This window comes from Melospiza georgiana, chromosome 3, assembly GCF_028018845.1.
Source record: "Melospiza georgiana isolate bMelGeo1 chromosome 3, bMelGeo1.pri, whole genome shotgun sequence".
Taxonomy (NCBI): Eukaryota; Metazoa; Chordata; class Aves; order Passeriformes; family Passerellidae; genus Melospiza; species Melospiza georgiana.
The window spans coordinates 115,632,434-115,653,486 of record NC_080432.1 but is presented as its reverse complement, the minus strand read 5'-3'; the positions used below and the strand labels follow the sequence as shown (position 1 = coordinate 115,653,486).

The window sequence follows — 21,053 nt, the reverse complement described above, 5'->3', positions numbered from 1 at the left end:
AATTATTGCTTGGGTATTTTTACCTTAATATTGTGGAAAACCATGGTCTTGTGTACCATGGTTTTCTGTATTTACTTCTGGTGGATGGATAGGGGAAGCTTAATTATTATTTGCGGTTTTTTTGTGTTTTTTTTTGTTTTTTTGTTTTTTTTTTTTTTTTTGTTTTTTTTTTTTTTTGGGTTTTTTTTTTTTTTTTTTTCTTCTTGCTGTTTGTTTTTTGGGGTTTTTTAGGACTAGGAAGTTGCCCTCAAGTTTGATAGAGGATTTTTTTTTTAGCTTTAGAATGAATGCCAGAACTTACCTCTTTTCTGGTTTGATCCTTTGGACAGAATCTTTATTTTAAAGTATCTTTTATTTCTAACACCTTTTTTAATTCTGTTAACTGCATGAACTTCTTCCAGGCCTCTTAAAAATCTTTTGACTGATATAGTTATCTGAATATGGTTATACTTCCTGCATAAAGCCTCCTGACATTTTATAATTTTGACATCTCTAAACTACATTCCTCCCTTCTATACAGCTTATCTTTTTCAATGTCATGTTATTGCAATGGAGTTTTAAAATTTTGATTTGTACCTTGTAGAAATATATGCAAAAAATTCTAAGTGAATTAGTAGATTGGGAAGTTGGTCAGCCAAAGGCCGGACCTAAATAGCAAAGCATATGTACAACTAATACAATTTACCATTTATGTTTTCAGAAGGTATTTTATTTTTTGAAAGTAGGTTCTTCACTGACCTGGAATAAAACTTGAGTACTCACTAAGAATCATATATATGAGACAAAATAAGGACTGCAGAGCTTTTCATAAAGCCAATGGCTGGCTACTTCTGTCTCCCTTGAAAAATCTTAGTATTGATAAACATAAAAAGAAGGCCGATGCCTTCTTTAGAAGCTCCCTTTAGTTCTTTAGAACTAAAGGAGAACTAAACTTCTTCTTCTAGAACCAAAGAATACCCTTTAAAAAGAAGTATTCACTGTTATTAAAGAATTTTGAATAGTGGCAATGTTATTATGAAATACTGCATTATTGAAAAACAGATACTATATTTAAAATCATACTTCTCAAATTTTAACAGGCTAGCTGATCTTAATAAACAAGCAATCTCAGCTATATGATAAAATTAATTTCTACCATAGTATATTAGAATTTTCCAAGAAACTTCCATTAAAATCACAACAAACCAACATTCTAATTTTCACCAGTATTCTAAAAATCAATTGAAATTATGGCTGGTTCTTTGTTTGTTGAATCACATTGCAGTTTGAGAAATTAGTCTTGAGAGATCCTGCTGTGTTTCTATAGCAATGACTTCAAGTTAGAAAACCAACTCTGAAGACAGGAACCAGTTGTCAGACACACAGTGCTCATTGAAACCACCTACCACTGTGTTGGTTCTTTGGAGAGCTAGCACACATACATAGCAATAGAAAAATAAAAATTAACTTTCAAAACACGCACTATGAAAAAACCCCACTATCACACATTCCTTTAAAAATCACAACTTTGGGCATATATTTATTTTTCATTAAAACATTCATAAGCAAAAAGGTCTTCTGTAAATATCACTGGGAATTAAAACCATTGCTTAGTTAGAAGTAGCAGAATCCAGTCTGTAATTTTATTACAGTGACATTATATTTTAAAAATCATGACTTCAGGTATATGCACATATTGAAACAGCCATATAAACCTTTTTTACTTTTATGTAAGCAAATTCGTATCTGTCACAGCCATGTAGGGTATTAAAAGAAAGGTATTTTTTATTTGCGTTCAATTCATATAAAGACACACTATCCATTCACAACAAGTTCACCTATACAATATGAAATTCTTATCAGGCTTTTCTGCCATGCTACTAATCTTGTAGATTCTCTTTACGGAATATTCTAACTATGAAATCTTAGAAATACAGTCACTTTAGAAATTTATAGAACATTTAGCATGCTGGTCAAAAGTAAAAGATAAAAAGAAACAAAACATTGACACAATCTTAATGACACAGAAAGATGAAGACAAGTACTTGAAGGACTGGGAGGGAGATTTTAATCTTATATTCAGTGGCAAATAGTTTGTTTATAAATTCTTTATTTCTTTTTATGTTCATGAGATTCAGGAAAAAAAAGAGCCCTAAATCACAGTAAGTCCTCATCCACGTGCCCAGAGAGCTGAAAACACTCCTGAGAGATATTTTCAACTGAATCTAAGAACCATGCGTGAAATGTCTTAATTCAAACTATGCAGAGAATATACATATCAAATTTCATAACAAAAATGTTTTCACTGAAGAACCTTCTGCTTCAACAACTTAAGAGATAAATCATTGGCACCTCAAAAGAAATGCACTAGACAAATATGATGAACATCAGTGCAAAACTATATTCACAATAATCTACAGCTTGCCACTAAAACCATAACAGCATCAGCACGTTTGCCCACAAAGTTCAGTACAAGATTATAGATCTGACAGACATGCACTACTATACAAGATTTAATACACATTCTTATTTCAGAGTTGATGCACTAAGCTTCAGTTCTGAGACAGCTCACAGAACTAAAACAATTTACTTGATCGTAATTCACAGAAGCAGAAATGAACCTATAGATTTTCTTTTAAAAATATGTTCTCTTTTTATCACAAGGACTTGCTCCTTGACTAGAAACCATTTACCCCTTGGCGACACTCAGTCAGTAGTATGTGATTGTTTACTTCAGGTATTTCTGTATTTGCAGAGGCATAACATGGCACAATCTCCTTTAAAACTTCCCATATCAGTACTATGAAATAATGAATCAAATGCATTTAACCACTGTAAAAATTTTAAAACAATCATTACAATATTTTTTTCCAGTTGGCCAAGACATAAAACTCGTGGGACACCAGAGTTAAATGGGATCTAGATATTCCTTAAATCTATTTCAAATCTCCAAATCATTACAAATGTTCGTCCCTGCCTTTCAATTTTGGTTGCACACTGGAGTCCCTTTTTTCCCTACTGTAATCTTAAAGCTTGGAGTAACCACCTTCTTAAATACATTCATTTTTCTGCTCCGGTGCCCCTTTTAACTGTGCCCTTGTAACCATCTTATTCCTTTGCATTTGTACAAATCCTTTCCCACATATCTATTTTTACTTAAATTTCAAGTATCGTGACTGCAGCAACAGTCCATGAGCAAAACTCTCCACTCCCTATGACAAGAAGCAGCACATAGATTTGCTTTAAGTACAGAGGAAGTATTAGTCAGGCAGGTGGGGTAGCTCTAGTAGCTGCAATTCCATCAGCTTTTCTTAGGATCATCAAATTAAATTCTCAACTCTGAAATATTATGTGAGGTTGCATATTTATGTTTTAAATCACATCAAACACATAAAAATACAGTAAGTGTTCAGGGGTGATGAATTTCTAGGCACTTAATTTTCATTCTTTTCTAGAGAAATTCTGTAAATTCTTCTGAAGGTCCCATTAGACATCAGTGTGCCATGGCCCAAACCACTTCATGGCAATGGTTAAATGATACCTTTACAACAATCCCAGAAGTCTTTCAGAGTAATGGAGATCCATTACACTGTTACCATAAACTGCATTTTAAACAAGATAGGTCACCTCAGTGGTACAATACCATACAACAGATTTCAAATATTTCTATACACAGCAACAAAGGAGTGACTTTCACAGTCACAGAGAAAATAAACTGCCACTAGGAGAAAGTAAGGGCTGAAAGGTGAGTGCAAAGTTGTCAAGACCAGTAAAGTGCTCAGAAAACTACAGTGAGAAAAGACCAGTGGATGACAAAAGTTTAACCTAAGGGAAAACAAAGATACTTGTCCTTTCAAAGGTTTGATTTCAGAAGGTTTTTCAATAACATATGCAAACATTTAATTGTTCCCTCACATTCAAAATAAATATAAGGACAATGGGCTGCAAAAGCATAAACATACCACAAATTATAAAAATGAGCTATGTATAGCTATTTAAGGGGTTTATAGTAAAATAAGTAATATCAAAAAAAAGTAAAATAAAAAAGGAAGTAGTTACCTTGGAAGTGGTAAAAATCTAACAAGTGCTTCTTACGTCTCAGACACTATTTTTTGACTGTGGTCATACCTATGTCCATTTACCCACCTGAGTATAGCAAAACAAGCATTAGTAAACACTTCTTTCAGAGGCATTTCAGACTGTGCAGAAATGCAATAGGAAATTGCAAAAAAAATATGAAGACAGGTTAATAAGACTCCAGTACCTCTAGAGGCACATTTCAACATGCCAGGTTATATATCTGCCATCCAATTTCTATATTTTTTCAAGCAGCTGAGGGCATTAGATGACACCTCATCAGTTGAACAAGCACAAAGAAATGACAAAAAAAAAAAATAAAAGCAAACCTTTTTCATACCAGAAGACTCTAGAAATTTATAGGGGTAACAGGCTTACATTTATTTGGAATGAAAAAATTTTCTGGAAAAAAAATACTAGTTTGGTTTCTGTTTCAACAGAAGTCCTCACATTCACCTTACCACTTAACAGACAGATTACAGTGAGGTCTGAGTAAAAAGTGTAATTTTCACGAGTTCTGCTGACATCAATGGAATTCTAGCTGTTACTAGTGGTGACAACAGTCTGAGCATATGAACTAAAACACAGGATCAGAACCTCACATGCCGATTAAAAAAATTAAAATAACTAAGAAAGAATTCACTTTGCTAGGATTAAACACTTGCTGCAAATGAATAAAACACTGCAATTTCTACTATTCAGAAGTTTACAGCTTTGTTACGAAATTCTATGAAAATCCCAAAAAAATGCATTGCTGAGGAGGTATGTCTGTGTGATTGAACCTTTCAAACCTCATAAAAAATGCCAATTAATAATCACAACATTTAAAGATGAGATTCCCAGGAATGGAAATACTCATTTCCAGCCACACCACAGTCTTACAGGTAGCATTGGTAGAGTGCTTATGTGAATAACAGCAAGATTTTAGTATTTACAATTCTGAATCCTGGAACAACTAAGTTGACTACAGGAAAAAGAGAAATCTCAGATTTCAAATAAATTAAACTAATAGGTAGTTGCTCTCATTGCTACCAAACTGGGTTACTCCTAAATCAGAAACAAAAAAAATATTTCCAAAAATTAAGTTATTCTAGGATGAGTAAGATACTGGGTTTAGAAATTACACATTTAAAAAAGCACATTGGGTCTGTGTATGCAGTCAATTAGCAGAAAATAAGCAACAATGGAAATTTTAATAATTTTTTTGTACCTTTAGGGTTTTTTTTCCCCCTCAAAAATATTTTCCACTCTAATTGAAGCTTTTTTTTAAAAATTCAAAGTAAGAGAAAAAAAAAATGTTCCCAGTCAGTATCCATTAATCTGCAAAAGTCTATACCATGTACCAAACAGAAAAAATATAAGTAAACTAGAAATCTTTCACAGTTCTTTGGAACTTTCTTTCAAATACTTTTTTTTTCCAAACAAAACCCAGTAGTGTTGCATCACACATAACTCTTCAGCTTTTTTACCACAAGCTAGTCATATGTCAAGAACTCCATATGCAAAGCATCAAAAAGTGTAAATGCAGATTATTCCACACACTACCGACATGCATCCTGCAAGGAGCTATAAGGATTTAGATTACAGCATCAGTTTGATTAGAAACACAACTACAGGAATAAAGAAGAAAGAAACTGTGCCAGTTTTCTGTTATACTTTGGTCATGTAGCGTTATCCCATGCAGATGTTCTGAAAACTCAGCATGCAAGTTACAAAGTTAAAAAAACCACAAATGAACAACAAACAGCTTTCCCTGAATATTTCTGAACTAAAATATCCAGTAAGACAGAATTGCCAATATTCTCATAATCTTTTAACTTTTCAAAATTAAAATTCAGTAGTAGTGCATTTACATTCAAAAAATACAATAAAGACATTTAGTAACAGATTCTTCAGCTTCAGCTCTCAATTTGTTTCTCAATACAGCCAATGCATCAGGAAACAACTGCAGCTGTGACAACTCACATAAGCCACTGTTCTTGTTCTTTTCTGTACTTCTCAGACCACTTCTGAGTAAGCTCAAGGTAAACATTTGGTTTATGGGGTTTATAATCAAGGTAAACCAGCTGTCCAGTCCGTTTAGGGATGGCTTTTTCAATCTGAGTTCCCTCGTGCCATTCATTGAAAGATGTAATGGAAATGATTTCTGGCCGCACCAGAAGGGCTGCGCTGAAGGCGGTCTCGTAGTACTTCCCATTGACGCGGTTCCGCGTGTTGTGGTTGTTCCACGGCCGGATGCTGGTATCGATATAGCCTGGCCCCACACTTGGAATAAACATTAAGTTGTTACTATCACAAAAGGCTTTTAAGCTTGCCCAATTATGATGAGATGAACCGTAGGAGAAGCCATTGGTGGCAAAGTACGTGTACATTCCATCGAAACCACTTCTGTGAATGTCATGCTTATGTCTTTCTTCTACAAGAAGTGCAATGAATAATGCATCATAGGGAGTATTTCGAATACTCTGGGATCCAGACACAGTTAAGAGATTTGCCCATATTTCAGGAATTGTTACATAAGAGTCATAAACATAAAACATAGGAAGAAGTCTGCCTGTGCTGGTTTTATGTCTGTAAAAGGCTGGATGGCTTCCGTACCTAAAAAGCAAACAAGTATCGTTAAGACAAGACTTGCCATTTGGAAAATACTGTTGCACAATCTGAGCTGAAGACTTTTCCAAAAAATTAATTTAAAAAGACAGGACACGGACTTTGAAACACAGCACATCATATCCACCTTCAGTCCTGTGTTTGCTGAAGTGTCAAACAATGACTCTTCAAAAAACCTTTTAACTACTACCAATTAGTAACTGTCCTGGGTTTGGCAGGGACAGTTAATCTTCTTAGCAGCTGGTCTAGTGCTGTTTTTTTTTTTATTTAGCATGAGAATGAAATTGATAACACACTGGTGTTTTCTCTGCTGCTAAGCAGTGCTTACCCTAAGTCAAAGACTTCTCAGTGTCTCCTGCTCTGCCAGTGAGGAGCTGCACAAAAAGCTGGGAGGAAGGAAGGCCAGGACAGCTGACCTGAGCTGGCCACACTGCAGAATGTCATGCCCATATATAAAGTGAGGGAGCTACCTGGAAGGGGACTGAATGTTGCCCAGGGCTGGGCCAGGTACTGCTCTGTAGGTGGTGAGCAATTCGTCTTGGGTTCTGTTACTTCTCTCCTTCTTCTTTCCATTATCATTCTTAATAATACTATTGGCATACTAGTTTGTTTCAATCATAAAATTGCTCTTATCTCAACCCACAAAGTTTTATCTTTTCCTTGTGATTCACTTCCCCACTGCTGGAGGATGAGAGAGAAAGTAAGGAGCAGCTGGTGGTACCTAGCCGCTGGCTGGGGTTAAACTGTGACAGTAACCTAGTGTTGAACTGTGCTACAGTTATCAGTTTCCTCTGAAGGGCAATTCTCTTATTCCCTATGAAATAAAGACAGTCTAAGCAGCACTGATAAGCAAAACAAGTAGCTGTATAGAATTTGTCAAGATGAATTAAAATCATTAGAGGTCAACACAATAAAAAAGCTCTATCTGCTAATTTGTCATTATCAAAATATACATTTTATTTAATTGAAAGACCATGTTGCTAATCTAAAGTATCTAAAGTATGACTTATGATATTAAAGAATGTTGAAAGCAATTTAAATTTGAGAATCTATATAAAATTCACACTTCGGTATTTAAAAAAACACCTCATTTTGCAGCACTGAAACACAAACATAAACATAAACTTCTTTTCAGTCTCAGCAGACATTCTTATATATTTTTACAAGCTTTAGTTCATATACCAAAGTCCCCTAAGGCAGCAGGTAAGAAACCCCAAGGACACCATTCTGAAAAAACTCACTTGTCAATGATGTACTTGACATTGTGGTACATGCTGCGGTCATCTCTGTCTTTGTAAGGTTCGATATGAAAAGTGACCTGGAAGATGAAAATGTAACAGCAACACAAACATAAAGCACTACTGAATGTGTGGGCACTGGGTCTTAGATGAAGCAAGTACCAGTCAAAAATATAATTCCTTACAGACCAAACATTTCATCAGTCTATACTGAGAATAATCCAACCCTAGTACAACTCCTGCACTACTGACATTAGAAGCTTCCAATTCCAGGAAGTTTGGTATGAAATACTTAGGTTTTTTACATTAAAACAGAACACTGCTTTTGTTTACCCTAGATTACAGCAAGTGGTAATCATGCTTCAGAAAAATTAAAAAGCTACAAAACCTAAAACTTAAAATAAAATATTATCTATTTGAATGTCAAAGAACTGATAAACTAATGAAACATTTTAATATTCAATTTCTAACAAATGTATCAAAAATCTCCTAAAGATAATGCTCCAAGGATAGTTTTCAGTCAAAATACATTTTAAGAGATGCAAAATGAAAACTTCAATTTAAAATTTTATAGATTTATCAACAGCAACAAGCTCTTGGAACTAAATCTAATATAATGTACTGCTATTGCTCTGAATGTCACCCGTGGAGCTTATGGAATTCATTAACCAGTATGTGTGAATTCCAATGTAAAAATGAATTTGTTTTCAAATAGACAATCATGGAAGAACACATAACATTAATCAAAGCAACAACTTTTTCAGAAGCAATTTTAGAGCAGAATGTATTTAATAAAGTCTTTGACAACTCTGCAACAGTAAAAAATTTCCATTGCAGAGCCAATCTCCCTCTCTATTAATTAGAAACTATAGAAAAATAGAGTCAGACTAAATCACTGAGTGACAGTAGAGGCTGAAAAGCACTTTCATTTCATCTTTCATTCCCAACTATGAAAACCAGGCAAATCAAAAGGGCATATCTTGTCCCAGACTTCTATTTAGCAGACATAACAGAGACGTATTTTGTATATTGGCTTTGGTCTACTGAGACTCCCAACACTTATTGTAATAACTTGCTTGTGCAAGAATGCTTAAAAACATCACAGTGAAGGTAGCACTTCCTGCAATATCTATACTGAATATCCCTATTTCAGTAATTCCTCCAAGCGGTAACAGCATCTTCACTCATACTACAATCATTATCACACTATTACACACTACTGTACTGTCCTTGGTAGCTTGTTTCATTTGGCCTTGACTCCTTTGAGGCTTGAATGCAAACAAGTATTTTAGGTGAGAGCAAACTCTATTAGATGGTCAGAAGATTATGGGAAAGGATAATACCTTTTTCTGTCTTTTAAAACATTTATTATTAGACAGAGTGTAACCTATACCATATAATGCAAATCAGTATTTTTAACAGTTTTAAAATTATTTCTGTATGTGTTTTAATCATCCTATTTTCCTCCTGCTTGCTAAGGAATCTCCAGTTACCCCCAGTGACAGGAAATTTCACTGAGAATCTGCAACTCGTGTTACCAACTAAAACCAGAGCAGATGAACAGGCTGTGTGTTCAGTACACAGGGCAGACAGCACACTCCAGAGATGAAACATATGCAGCTACTTAAAAACTCAAATTTATTACTTGGGAGAGATTAAAATGAAATACATATTTTCATTATCACAAAAGGGAAACACAGGTTTTATTTTAAAAGTAAACAAAATCAAACCACAATTTAAGATTCTATTGATCAATTCATGTAATCTTTAACTAACTTGATATTTCACCTATTTTAAGAAGTCAGTAATTTAGCCCTTCTATCCTGTCATGCCCTGAAGTAACCCTTAAGTCTGAGCAGCATCTCTCTGACCTTACAGTTCAAGGCAAGTGTTTCTGGTACCTTCTGGAATAAAGATATTTATTCAAACTAGATATTCCAAGTCTGCCTTTATTCCTTATTGACGCTCACTCCTGACCTCTATGATCAGGTGCTAGAAAATTATGAAATAATGCAAAATGAAGATAAATCTTTCTCCTTTCTCAAAGGTTCTTAGTTTAAAGCTCACTGTATTTCACAGTATTTTGGAATATGTAATACTTCCCTCAACTTCTGAGACTCACTGGAAAACAACATAATGTCTTATTTTAAAAACTGTTTTCTGAAAAGAAATCAGAAAAAAATAAAAATCCACAGCACTATGCCTTAGATTCTGCAAGCTAAAGCAGATTACAATATTTATTCTGCTTATAAGGGAATATTACTCAGGTCCTACCAAAGTTCAGTGCAATTCAAAGGCTTCCATAACCAAAAAGAAGCACATTATAATAGCAAAGTTTACCTTCTCAATTGTCCTATTATGTGTATCTATAAATACTTTACCTTTAGGTTATATTTGTGTGCATAGTCCAAAACAACCGGCACCAAATCATCAGTTGGCTCTCCATTTTCATCAGCCATACCTGGTGGGTACCATGAAAGCACTATTACACCTGAAAATACAAAACTTGAGTTTTAAATCATGTTCTTTAACGTGTTACTGTAATTCATATACAGTAACATCATGAGTTACAATTATTGATGTGAAACCTACATATAATCATATAAAATAAATCAGCATCTCGAATTACTTTTTAATCAGTTACAAAATATCAGCATTGTCAGAGTGGATTTTAACTCCTCTCTTTATAGGACTGCAACACAAGCAGTGGTTAGATCACTTGTCAAGGGAACAAATCTGTACTCAGTGTCCTAAGCCTAACACTTGAGAGCTGCTCCCTCCCGCTTTTCAGCACAGCATTCCAACCTTCAGGTTGGACAAGAGGAAAAAAGTGCCCCCATCTAAGGCATTATAGCTATGCCGTGATACAGGCAGAGAATATCAGGATATATGGGTTATAGACCTGTCAGGAGATGAGAGCTGTGCATGTGATGAAGGAGATTCTTATCTTATGGAACTTCATTTCCCATCTTATTTCTTCATTGTACCTCTGGCTCAAATACAGAACAACCATTTATTACTAGAAGCAGTGACTTCAATCCCATAACCTTCTTTCTTGCTGGTACAGTTACTATGGCGTAATCCATCCTTCCAAGCATGTGAAATTAGTTTTTAAATTTATTATCTTCAAAAATGCTTAACTCTCAATAATTTAAGGATGTTACCAGTGCTGTGGAGAAAAAAGACAACAAATACCATGTCTTCATACTGTAAATTCTTCTGATGCTCTCCAAGAAAGCAAAAGAATACACTCTTCAAAAAGCAAAATCCTTTCCTTCTGAAATAAAATGCTGTCAAATAAACACATTGGATCTTTTAGATGCACAGCTGGAAACTATATCAAAAAGAAGCAAAGTCTGAAAGAAATACATGTAATACTGATGTAGTAATATTTTCCTAGCAATACTATTTAGAACATACAGAAGAATATGTCAATGTGGTTCTTTTTAATGATTTAAGTAAATGAATAAATCCACTGAGATAGGGAAGTATATATTCTAAATTACACCTATTTTACTAACATGATAACATTTCTGACCATCAATTTTCAACAAACAATTTCAAAATTATGAAAAAGGAACCATAAATTACAGCGAATACATAATCACACAATATCCAAACCAGAAATTTATGCTCACCACACACAGAAGGGAGTAGGGAATTTAACTATACCCTTAGGCACATTATCTCTGCATTTCATCAAAAAAGAAAATCACAAATAACAGGTAATCACAAAAGACAATCTGCTCAAGGAAAGCAAAATGCAATATTTTATTGCATTTTATCATATTATCTTTTATTTCACACAAAAGGATTAAATGCAAATGAGTAAGGTGTAAAGGACAAGCAGAACAGCAACAAATCTGGATAAGACCCTCTTTTACACCTTTAGGAAATCTGTAAAAATTCAGGAGACAGAACTGTTAATCAAGGAACCAAAATTCACATTTACATTGCCTTTTTCTGAGAACGAACACTACACATTTTCTTTCCTGTGCTTAAAGGATATAGTTATGTACCACTTAAAGAGTCAAAAAAAGAAAAGTATGGACTTGACACAAAAAAAAATGTCATAAATGCTTAAAACCAGAATAGTCACTAAAAACAAAAGTGGATTATCACAAAAAAAAAAGGCTGGTGCAAAAACCAAAAATTCCCTAAGCAATCTCATTAATAAAACTTACTGAAGTTATCTGTAAAATATTAGGAAATTATTACATAAGAATTGTAAAATATAAGAAGAATACAGGGAAGCAACGCATGAGATGTCTGTAGGCCCAGTCTCTTATATGCCTTCATTAGAAAATATATGCTGAAAGAAGCTCTTACATTTCTCTTTTTTAACAAGATCTTTGATAAAGCCTCAATGGTTAGAAAAAAATTATTATGTGACCATAAAATACAGTCATGGAAGAGACAATGGGTAACAGAGAAAAAGGAGAAACTGTAAACAGTCAGCCTCACAGTAGGCAAAAAATGAACAAAGTATAGTTCTTAAAAAAAAAAGTTGATGATTTATGTTAGTCAAATCTAGATGGAAGAGGCCAAATTCAATTGCACTTAAATCCTTAATTCAGAATAACAGCAGGAAAAAAGTGACTCCTTATAAATATCAGTTATATTACAAAGAGTGTCACAGAAGTCTGAACTACTCATTGACATTGCTGAGTTTTAAACTGAAAACTAACTGAAGATACAAAAAAAACTGATTATGCAAAGAATTGTCCTAGCAATTGGCACCTATTTCACCAGCAGTTCAACTTTTTTAGACATCTGTATTAAGAGGATGAGAAACATCACATATTCTTCTAAAGGGCAAGTGTCCCCCCTTGCCTTCATCACACTATCATAAATTATAGATAAGAGTAAAACAGTGCTTGTATCTGAGGCAGCTTGTATCTGAGATTTCTCTCCAACAGTCGTGTTATTCTTGTTGATGGAGCTATATTACTGAAGAGGGTGAAAAATTTCCTGTGTTTGTATTAACCCTTGGATAAAATAAAGGTTAGGTTAAAACCCACAAGATGACAACAACCAAGAAGTAAACACTACACAAGTAAACATCACTAATCAAAATATAACAATTACATTAAACCTTAATGATTAGGTGAATGAAGGAGATTCAATACAAAGTCATTAGCAGTATCAATAATGCTGGGAGTTTTGGTCATGTTGTCCCAATTACCTTTCCAGAAGCTGCTCAGTTTAGTATTAGCCTATATGACTGCTTATTTTAAAGAAGATTAACATAAAAATGACCGTAAAGCCCAACAACAAGGAACGACATTAAAAAAAAATTGAACAATCTTATTTATAAAGTTCACCTTATTTAGAAAAAGGGAACATCAATTTGTATTGAAAGAAGGTACTTTTGGACAGTAATGAATTAATACATAATTGTTACTGCACACACACAGCATTCAGAGAAAAAAAAACCTACTCATATTTGAACAAGCTGTCCCTTAACCATGTGATTTACTGAAACCTGTTCTTTAAACTGAAGTATTCATCTCCAAAAATAAAATACACCAACAATATATTCCAGTCAAGGTTTCTGTTTTTTCATTAATGCTATCAGTGTTTAGCAGTAAGTCATGAAAAACATGTACTCAAAGTATTACAAATATCATTATTTCTGTGCTGTTACACCCATCATACACAGCCCTGAAGATGTAGGTTACAGTCAGGGGCTAAAACTCAGAAATATAAAGACATTTCCTAGTTTCAGACATTTCCTGAATTACAGAAAAACAGGATAGCTCAGCTGCCCTCATGCACAGATGTAAGGCTGGATAAATGAACAACATGCTGAAACGTTAACATTCATTACCAGTTGAAGCTGCACGCATTTGCTTCATGTGGGCTTCTATGACAGTAGGGTCTTTGGAACTGTAAGATCCAAGTTCTGGATAAAAGTTGGCCCCAATGTCCTCAGGAGGATTATGCCTTCCCTTTGGATAATTGTTTGCAATTTTGGGATCCCAGTGTGGCAATAACGGATGATTCCAGTGAATGTATTTACCATCAAACTGTGGATTCCCATACCAAGTATAGTAGAATATGTGAAAGTTGTAATTAGGAGAAGAAAGCTCCTCTTCCAGCTTTCTTACTGAAGACATAGATGCTTTCATAGTATTGACAGCAATACTATGCAAATTACTGACACGTGTTACCGTATCTCCTTGAGCTCTATTTAGCAAGTTCTGTTTACTGTCCAAGAGCACTGTCCGTTGTTGAAGCTCTGGCAACAAACCAAGTCCAAATGGATCCCCAAAGCCAGCTCTGTCAGGTCTCAGAGTCTTCAATGCCATCATTATGGAGCAAATAAACAAAATAAAAAGCAACAAAATGATGCATGTTCTTCTGCGAAATCTTGCCATGATGTCATAGTTCAGACTCCCAACAGAGGGACTGTGGCTGGAACTGATCAAAAGACAAATATTTTCAAGTCAGATTTCTTATTACCTAATATTCAGCAGTATGAAATGCTTCATAAAATCTCTACATAATAAAAATAACAAGAGACAAATGTGATGCATACACTGACCGCAGAACTAACAGACTTTGTGGAGAGTGGGGTACACAAACAAAATCCCATTTCCTTCTTTGAGAACATGTGTCACATTCTGAGGTTCTAACACTAAGGGCTCATGTATTCTATAAAGTATTTTACTTTTGAACTTATGTTTTATTCTAACCCAGATAAATCCCATGAACTGGAAGTTCTGGTTAAATTATTATGTTTTGAACTATTATGTTTTGCAAGTGCTATTCAGGTAGAATTAATAAAGAAAATAGAAGAAAAAAGCAGAACCCGTGAAAGGAGAATAACATAGCAGAACAAGAGTAAAAACAAAATGGGGTATGACAGAACTACAGCTTGTATCCAGAATGCAGGTTTCATTTACTAACCTATTTCCTGGCTTGAAATCAAGCACTTTGTGTTCTGTTAACCAATATATTAACAAAATACTCAAAACTAAAAAAAATAACCCTAAAACCACTAAATAACAAAAACTAAATTTGAAGCCATGATGCTTTAAAACTTTACAGATGTAAAATTTTAATTTTTTTTCTGAATCCCATAAGCAGAAAACAGCACAGCATTAAGGATGCAACTCAAGCAGAAAGCCTCAAGTTAGTTCAATGTCACAGCTGCCTGACACCTCATGTAGTGTTGCAGGGCTAAATTCAAAACAAGACCAATGGTACACAGCAAGATTTGAACCATGAAACTAGGGGGAAGAAAATCAGTATAATGGAAGGCCTGATTATTTTATTTATAACTTAAATTCCTGTACAACGTTATCACAAGAGAACCAGAGAAAAGGATTAACAAAATTTAGGTTACCACAGAATTATAGGGAAAAAGATTATGCATAAAACTGGCAACACTAAACTGGAAAATCTAAGAATAAATTTCTGATCCAAGGGTCATTATACATAATATAGTTGTGATATGCATTTCTGTCACTGACCTCCAAATTTTAAAATCTTATTTTAATTTACTGAGATACATGCAGGTAGTTTTAAAATACTTGTAAATTATTTCACCTTAGTTTCCTGCCAATGTTAGAGTGCATTAACATAGAGCTCAGTTGTCACAATATGCTGCTTACTACTGCCATGATAATTTTAGATAAGCAATTTTAGAATATGTTTTTTAACAATACAGCCTGAATAGGATTAGCACTATAACACTTCCATTTCCAATATTAATCCATTCATCCTACTGTCTGTTATAACTTCTGGGATTCATGTGGTTTTCACAGTAAGGTCACTCATTTACTGTAAGAGCAAAACCCAGTTAACATTTAAAAACAAACAACGAAATCCCAATGCACTTTTACCTTTTTAGAGAGTGAACTCAGTTGAATGAGAATCTCAGCACTAAAGCCAACAAAGAACAGATGGAACAAGGCAAGACTATGAAAATGATGTTGTTCATTTTGCCCAACTGGATTCTGAAACCATACGTTTGGCTACTGTCAGGGAAAATGATTTTCCAGCATAAACACTTACAGGATTTCACATCGCCTTATGTCAAATTACAGGGTTCTTTGTCCATGGCTAACAATCCACCTCCATGATTTCAGAATTCTGTCAGAGATTGTTTGGAGTACAGAATATCTTACTTTAATAAGAAATTAATTTTAAATACACTCAAACTGCTCCTGCTATTTTTCATTACCTTTTCAGTCTTTTTTCCTAGTTTATTATGCTACCTCTGCTTGGTAAGTTAACTCAATTTTCAGATTAGATAAACTAAAGTTTTCTGAAGGGTTAGGATTTTTTTTAAAGGAAACAATATTATTCATCTGACTATTAATATATGCCATTTAATTTAAATTAAATGCCACTGATCTTCATTAAACAACATACAAGACTGACAGGGACAAACTACACCTGCAATTATTATTTTATCTCCTCTGTGAAAAAGAATTCATGATTGCAATGTCACAAGGATTTGCAATGTTCACAAGGTTTGTCATTTGGGTTTTCCTATTCCGTATCAAAGAAGCTGTTCCTTTTGATTCTTGGCTGATGTATCAGCTACCCCATTCCTCCTGTTTAGATCATGACTTCACTACCATTACGTCATTCATCTGAAGCATCAGGAACTGATCTTGGTGCTCCACATTACTATTTCAACAAGCATTTTTGAATATGGAATATTCACCACTGAAGCATACTAAAAAATGAGCAGCATGGCCACTAGCATTTGACTAGCATTGAGACAGACCTTGGTCTACCATATCATATTGTGAACTTCTGCTATGCCAATACAGAGGCTCAGCACCAAAGTGCAAAATTTCTAGAACATGTAAGTAATATCTCCTATCTATATCTATTAAATCATTATTTTAAAAAATCAGTATTAAAATGAATCAGGGAACTTCTCAAAAACTCTCTGTACATGAAAAGTCTTTTTCTAAAGTTACTTTAAAAAAATAGTTTGAAAATCATTAAAGATGTAAGAAAAAATGAGGTATAACATGCAAACACTTCACAGCTGTGTTACATGATAAAAGGTATCTTTTTAAACACTTCCAATAATATAAGATTTCTTTTTGGTCTACCCAATTCAAAAAAAGGTATTTTAAATCTGACAACCAGAGAACAGAAATTGTGATTTGAACTAATAATAATATCAGGTTTGTGTTCTGGGGAGACATCAGCCTCAGTGATGATAACATAATTCAGACCTGGCATAGACACCTATACTGTACAAGCTGCATCAAAGAGCTACAGGTTGGCAGTGCTTCATGTGCCATTTAATCTTGTTCAGATCTACTTTTCAGAGACAGGGACAGATAAACCCTCATCAGTGCTAGTGCCACAGCAGAATGGCAATACTGGGGAAACAGACTGAGCAAACATGCCTGTGAAACAGCCACATGAAGTCATGTCTACCCTTGGAAGTGGAAAAACCTTAAAAATGCATTTCTGATTCAACAGTCACTAGGCAAAGCATAGCTGTGATTTTGCATTTGTCGTGGACATTCAAATTTTAGAGTCTGACTGCAATTTACTGAGGTACACCTCAGTCCTATAGACTTAGCAAGTACCTTGCCTTGGACTTTTGAGCGCACCTGGATCTAACAGCAATTGACTTCAGCAGCAAAAAGGCTGAATAACTTCAGCTTTATGAAGGTTAAGATCCTGCATGCAGTTACCCTGACTCAGAAGCTTTTGGATTCAAACTTCATGTTTGTTCACACATATAGGTGTACCAGAAAAAAATGTAACCACTTTGGGCTCTTTCTCTTGCCTACTCAGTAAATTCTAAAAGAAGAAAAAAAGCATCTGTAACAGGTCAGGATTTCTCCTTTAATGAATAGATAGTAATTTCCTTTATAACATGAGAAAAATATGAAGCTTTACTGGGAAAAGTTAAAACCTGTATTTCCTCAACACCTAGTTCTCTTCTGAAAAAAAACCCAAAACATCTGACACAGATGTTTTACTTTTTAGTTTGTTAGCAACTATACAGAATTAAAGGCACAAAATACATGTAAGTCTATCCCATTATGATCATCTCTGTTCCAAATTAATTTGGGTTTCTTGGAAATAAATACCATGAAATTCATCACAGTACGCAAAATTTACAGGTGTTCTTCTGAAAACAACTCCTTCATGAAGAAAGAAAAAAAAGGGTCTGTGAAAATATCTGTATTTTCCTAACTGTTCCACACAATCAATTGAATGTCTCAAGCTCTTACCTGAGAGTGATTTTTTTTTTTCTCCCTCACTACTGCTTTTTATACCCTTAAGTTACTGCACAGGGAAACCTTCCGTTTGACCTTTCCACTATATGAAGATAAAAGCATACAGATGTACAGATGATGAGCTTTTCTTCCCCTGGCATGCTTCCCCAAAAAAGAATGTTTCTTTAGTCAGAGAAGAAAAACCAATTAAAAAAAAAAAGTGTTTGAAAGGGATGACGGTGCTTAATTACTCAAGATAATTTTGGTTAGGCAACTCAAGTTTCAGTGCCCTGCCCAGTGGGTTGCTTTTTTCTGTTTTACAAATTCCAAAAGAGAAATACACTATGCAAAGAAATAAGGGTAAGATAAAACAGATTTATCTAGTTTAGCAAGAATCAGCAAATACAATAATTTATTTACTCTGATGTTTCTCAACCATAACAAATGGAAATGCAATATAGGGGAGAGCTCTGAAAATCTGATTTTATTGATCGAGGGTAAGGTCATCCAGAAGCCACTGAGGTTGGTAGCTCATGGATGGGATCAAAGCCTCTCAGCTATCTAAAGCTGAGAAAAAGCTTCTCAGTTATCTAAACTTAGTTTCTACTCAGTTTTCCCAGCTCAAAGAAACTGAAAACTCTGAAGTGACAGATCAGCTCTAGATCTAGGCCTTAAAGCCCTGATTCTGGAGCTACACTGCAGATGTGCACCTAAAAACATTAATTCAGTTTCCAAGTGATTGACCAGGTGACGACAGGTAAAAGCGTTAAAAGCACCACATTTATACAGCACATTCTGATCTGGAGACCACGAAGAGTAAAAAGCAACAGAAGCTGACTATATGCGTGGGAACCTTGTATTTCCAGTATTAAAATGAATCAGGGAACTTCTCAAAAACTCTCTGTACATGAAAAGTCTTTTTCTAAAGTTACTTTAAAAAATAGTTTGAAAATCATTAAAGATGTAAGAAAAAATGAGGTATAACATGCAAACACTTCACAGCTGTGTTACATGATAAAAGGTATCTTTTTAAACACTTCCAATAATATAAGATTTCTTTTTGGTCTACCCAATTCAAAAAAGGTATTTTAAATCTGACAACCAGAGAACAGAAATTGTGATTTGAACTTAAGAAAGCAGTAGCAACAAAACACAACCCTTCTGGATTCTTTGCTGTAAAACTGGTAAGAGCCTCCAGCATTTCCAGTATTTGCCTCCAACATGCCAGCGTTCTCCCGCTTGGGAAGGCCATGGGAACGCACAGCTGCCTCTGGGCGGCTGCAGGCCACGGTAAGAAAGGGACCTTTGGCCGGGGCTCACCGGGAGCTCCCGGGGCACTTCAGGGCCAGCCTGCCGGGCAAGAGCTGAGGGCAAAGGCTGGGAGCAGACCCCGCTCGCTGCGCGGCTCCCTTCCCCTGAGCACGGCACCGAGTTCCGAGCGCTCACACCTCTCTCCCACTCCGCGGAACCGAGCGCCAGCCCCCGCCGCCGGAGGAGCATCAGCCGCGGGCGGGGGGCGCGGCGAGCCTTGCACACGAGGGAGGAGGGAAGGGGCCGCCCGGGGCCCGCCGCGGCCGCTCTGACGGGCGGGGGCGAGGACCGTGCGCTCGTGTCCCGGCCCCTCCCGGCCGAGGAGCCCTTGCCCAATTGCCCGGGGCCGGCCGGGGCTCGGGGCCCGGGGCCCGGGGCTCGGGGCCCGGGGCTCGGGGCCGTTACTCACCCGCGGGAGGCAGGGCCGCCGCTGCCGCCGGGCGCGCGCGCACGGGGGGCGCCCCTGCGGGAGCCGCGCGGGCCGGGCCGGGGCGGCGGCGCGTGCGCCAGGCGGGGCGCATGCGCGGGGCGGGCGGCGGCGGCGGCCGGGCCCCGTTATCCTGAGGGCAGAGCCGCGCTCTCGCCTCTTCCGCTGGGAGCCGGGCGCCGGCCGGTGGTGGAGGAACGGGGCCTCCGCTGGGCTTTCGCATCGTGTTTGCTGGTTTGTCTTTTTCCTAGAAAGGCCTGAAAAAAAAATCTTTCAGTTGTTTAAAAGTCTTTGCTGAATTGTGATTGCTTCTCAGCTGCGAAATGGTAGTCACAGAATCAGTTTAACATGAGATCATCGACTCGAAGCTATGACCAGACGCCTCCCTGTCAACTAGACCGTGGCACTGAATGCCTCATCCTGTCTCCTTAATCAAGTCCAGGGATCCACCACCACCTTCTGGGCAGTCCGCTCTAATGTCTAATCACCCTTTCTGTGATGAAACTCCTCCCAATTCCTACCCTGAATCGCTCTTCATCTCATCCTGTCACTGCCTGGGAAAAGAGGCTGACCTCCCTACCTGGCTACAACCTCTTTTCACCCCTTGAGCCTTCTCCGGGCTAAGCAATCCCAGCTCCCTCAGCTGCTCCTCATGGAACATGTGCTCCAGGCCCTTCCCCTGCTTTGGTGCCCCTCTCTATCCTGATGCCCAAAACTGGGCAAGAAAATAAAATTCTATAATAGTCAGATGTCTACAGAGCAGCTATTTGTTCATTCGGTGCTGGGAGTGAGGGAGATCTTTCTGCCAAAAACTCTCTCAGTCCTCCAGCTTTCAGCTACATTTTAAGTCTTTCCACACAACCTCATAATTACAATGCATCATTAGCATATTCATATTTGCATAATGCTCTGTCACGGTTTTATAAGTTTTTCACTTCTGCGCATGCATTGGTTCCTTCTGTGGTGGTCATCAGACTCCTGATGGCCTTTGATGGAGGCTTCTGTAGTCTTCCTCATGTTTGAACTTTTCACCTCTAACTTCAATGCATGCTTGGTGCTTCTTGTTTTTCAGTCTAACTTGTTTTTAGTTAATTTTGCAGGTTGCAGGTTCCATTAAAACTTACTCTCTTGCTCCTGATGGCACACGTTATCTCACTGGCTTTGTTACTGGCTTGCTTTGCTACCTTGCTTTACTTGCCCATC

General features: G+C 36.5%; 1 protein-coding gene across 1 annotated transcript; it reads right to left on the bottom strand.

The window, feature by feature from the left end:
• Positions 1-1,491: 1,491 nt before the first annotated feature.
• Positions 1,492-19,895, bottom strand: MANEA (mannosidase endo-alpha). Its single transcript, XM_058020180.1, has 5 exons — positions 19,833-19,895; positions 13,735-14,327; positions 10,286-10,395; positions 7,908-7,984; positions 1,492-6,654 (listed from the first exon to the last, which is right to left on the bottom strand). The coding sequence occupies exons 2-5, from the start codon at positions 14,282-14,284 to the stop codon at positions 6,018-6,020; spliced, it is 1,374 nt and encodes a 457-aa protein (XP_057876163.1). The 5' UTR covers positions 14,285-14,327; positions 19,833-19,895; the 3' UTR covers positions 1,492-6,017.
• Between the last annotated feature and the right edge of the window lie 1,158 nt (positions 19,896-21,053).